The sequence below is a fragment of the Trachypithecus francoisi genome, unplaced genomic scaffold, assembly GCF_009764315.1.
Source record: "Trachypithecus francoisi isolate TF-2019V2 unplaced genomic scaffold, Tfra_2.0 Lachesis_group16, whole genome shotgun sequence".
NCBI lineage: Eukaryota > Metazoa > Chordata > Mammalia > Primates > Cercopithecidae > Trachypithecus > Trachypithecus francoisi.
In genome coordinates this window covers 25282181-25285279 of record NW_022681461.1, presented here as the reverse complement: position 1 = coordinate 25285279, position 3099 = coordinate 25282181, and the positions used below count along the sequence as shown (strand labels likewise).

Below are 3099 nucleotides of genomic sequence, written 5' to 3'. Positions count from 1 at the left end.
TTAAAATGGTGAAACTCATTCCAGTCGGGGTTTGAGCATTTTATTTTCCTAGAGACTCCTTGGTTTCTAGACAAATGTGTTCATTCCCTACTTAGCATCCTTTGAGTTGAACACACACAGATGATAGGGGTGTGGGGTACATTGTCAAGCCACAAACATAACCTGCACTGTAATAATACCCTTCTACATTGTTATCTTGCTTTGGCACAGTATGATTCAAGTCTTACTCTTAACCCTAAAATTAAGTGGTTTCACTCTATTAAAGGCATTATCCGCAACTGAAACTCACTAAAGCATATACATGTCACGTGGACTAGCCGAACACAAAGCTCTTAATCTGAAGTTGACCTATTTAGTAAACCTATAGCTCAGAATTTGATCTCATCACCTCAGAAAATCAGGGATAAAATCTGTCTCTATATTGTTTCAGGTACTTGGGTATCAGAGACATTGTTTGTTTATCAAGACCAAACAAAACACTTTGCTATTTTTTAAATATTCTGTGTGTGTGTGTGTGTGTGTGTGTGTGTTTTATCTTTCACATTGCTCTTTTTTAAACCTTGCTTTGGAAGGAACCCAGTGTGAAACCATGGGTGTGGGCCTCCACATGCCAAAGCCTTAAAGAATTCACTTACAGTGTATTCAAGGCTCAATTGAGGCCTCTGAATTCCACTCAGTACAGGTGGTAGTGTGTGCAGAGTACATGTGATCGGCACTGAACAGTAAGCGGTTCAGTCTTGGGTTAGGGAGGGAGGAACAGAGAATATAAACAACCTAGAAGCCTGTTTAGATCATGACAGGTGGCTGTTGATTAGGACAGGCACATAACTCACCTGGGTGCCTTAGTGGAAATGTCATGCCTTATTTTAGAAGGAAATTAGTCAGTGATAAGAGATACAACTCTAAGGAATAATTAACATTCTAATAACATATTTAATTGTATTGTTTACCAATAAGATCAGTTTTCAAATTTGCTTTTGACAAAGATTAAAATAAAAATAAAACATGATGCTGAAATGATGGATCTGTGAACAGAGATCTGTTAAAAACACACAAAAACTGATGGGAGATTATGAGACATACTTTTCCCTCTACAATTCTATGAAATACTAGTTTTTTAAAAAGATAGTTTTAAAATAACTTGTAGAATTTGATTGAGTGCAGGCAAATCCATAGAGAAGTAAACAGATCAGTTATGACTTCGGGCTGGGGATGGTAGCAAGGGTTGATTGTAAACTGGCACGGGTATTTTTTTGAGGTGATGAACATGTTCTAAAACTGGATTGTGGGGCCAGGCGCAGTGGCTCACGCCTGTAATCCCAGCACTTTGGGAGGCCGAGGTGGGTGAATCACCTGAGGTCAGGAGTTCGAGATCAGCCTGGCCAACATGGCAAGGCCACATCTCTACTGAAAAATACAAAAAATCAGCCAGGCATGGTGGCACATGCCTGTAGTCCCAGCTCCTTGGGAGGCTGAGGCAGGAGAATTGCTTGAACCCGGGAGGCGGAGGTTGCAGTGAGCCGAGATTGCACCACTGCATTCCAGCCTGGGTGACAGAGGGAATCTCCAACTCAAAAAAAAAAAAAAAGAAGAAAGAAAAAGTAGAATGGGGGTTACTATGGTTGGAGGGATGTGAGGGAAGAATGGGGAGTTATTTAATCGGTATAGAGTTTCAATTTTGCAAGATGAATTGCCTTCTGGAGATGGATGTTGGTGATGGTTGTACGTACTTTGTACCACTGAAATGTACACTTAAAAATGGTTAAGATGGCAAATTTTATGATATGTGCATTTTACCACAATTAATAATTTTTTAAAGTTTTTAAGAAAATAACCAGGTGTGTTTGTCTGTTCTAGAAATGAAAACATTAATTTTATCTACTCTGATCTCTGGAATAATAAATCGTCAATAAATAATTGTAGCTTCTTTCCCTGCCACTGAGTCACATGGAAGTGGAGGCTTAGGTGCATTCAAGATTTGGTTTCACCCATAATCCACCACCATGACTGTGGATTGCTGGAGGTATAATGGATGTCAGTACTGCTTTACAAGAGGTGCTGAAAACTACCCTCATCCATGGTGGTCTAGCATGTGGAATTCATGAAGCTGCCAAAGCCTTAGACAAGTGCCAAGCCCATCTTTGTCCGCTTCCATCCAACTGTGATGAGCCTAAGCACATCAAGTTGGTGGAGACCCTTTGTGCTGAATACCAAATAAACCTAATTAAGGCTGATGACAATAAGAAACTAGGGAATGCTGGGCACGGTGGCTCACACCTGTAATTCCAGCACTTTGGGAGGCTGAGGCAGGCGGATCATGAGGTCAGTAGATCGAGATCATCCTGGCCAACATGGTGAAACCCCATGTCTACTAAAAAACAAAAAATTAGCTGGGTGTGGTGGTGCGTGCCTGTAATGCCAGCTACTCAGGAGGCTGAGGCAGGGGAATCACTTGAACCCAGGAGGCAGTGCAGTGATCAGAGATTGTGCCACTGCACTCTGGCCTGGCAACAGAGCAAGACTCCGTCTCAAAAAATAAAAAAAAAGAAAGAAAGAAAAAAAGAAACTAGGGGAATGGGTAGGCCTCTGTAAAATTGACAGAGAGAGGAAGCCCCATAAAGTGGTTGGTTGCAGTTGTGTAGTAGTTAAGGACTATGGCAAGGAGTCTCAGGCCAAGGATGCCATTGAAGAGTCCTTAAAATGCAAGAAATGAACACATAAAACTTTGGCTCTCACACATACACACACACAAATTGTTGTGGCTATAAAAGCAGCCAGAGTTGTGTTGATAAATTCTAATCTTGTCTTTGTTATTCCTTTGGGTAGTTCAACTGTTTTTATGGAATTAAAGCTTGCCTTTGTGTGGATAATCTCACCTAGACCAATTTTACCAATTCTGATCATGCAGTTCTAACTTCTTGCGTGGTGGTTCCACTGGAACATTACCAAATTACCCCAGGCTCATCATGGCTAAATGAAAACTCATGTTCTTTGTCTGTAACCAGTGTCTGCCTCTTGAATTTCCTGTGTCTTTTAGTGGTCATTGTCATTCTCTTAGTTATTATAGCTTAGATCCGTGGGGTCATTTTGGATCCTGTC

The 3099-nt window shown here is 41.0% G+C and overlaps 1 protein-coding gene across 1 annotated transcript; it reads left to right on the top strand.

Annotated features, from left to right (window-relative positions):
* Positions 1-2022: 2022 nt before the first annotated feature.
* Positions 2023-2732, top strand: LOC117099319 (40S ribosomal protein S12-like). Its single transcript, XM_033238737.1, has 2 exons — positions 2023-2266; positions 2571-2732. The coding sequence occupies exons 1-2, from the start codon at positions 2029-2031 to the stop codon at positions 2711-2713; spliced, it is 381 nt and encodes a 126-aa protein (XP_033094628.1). The 5' UTR covers positions 2023-2028; the 3' UTR covers positions 2714-2732.
* Positions 2733-3099: the final 367 nt, after the last annotated feature.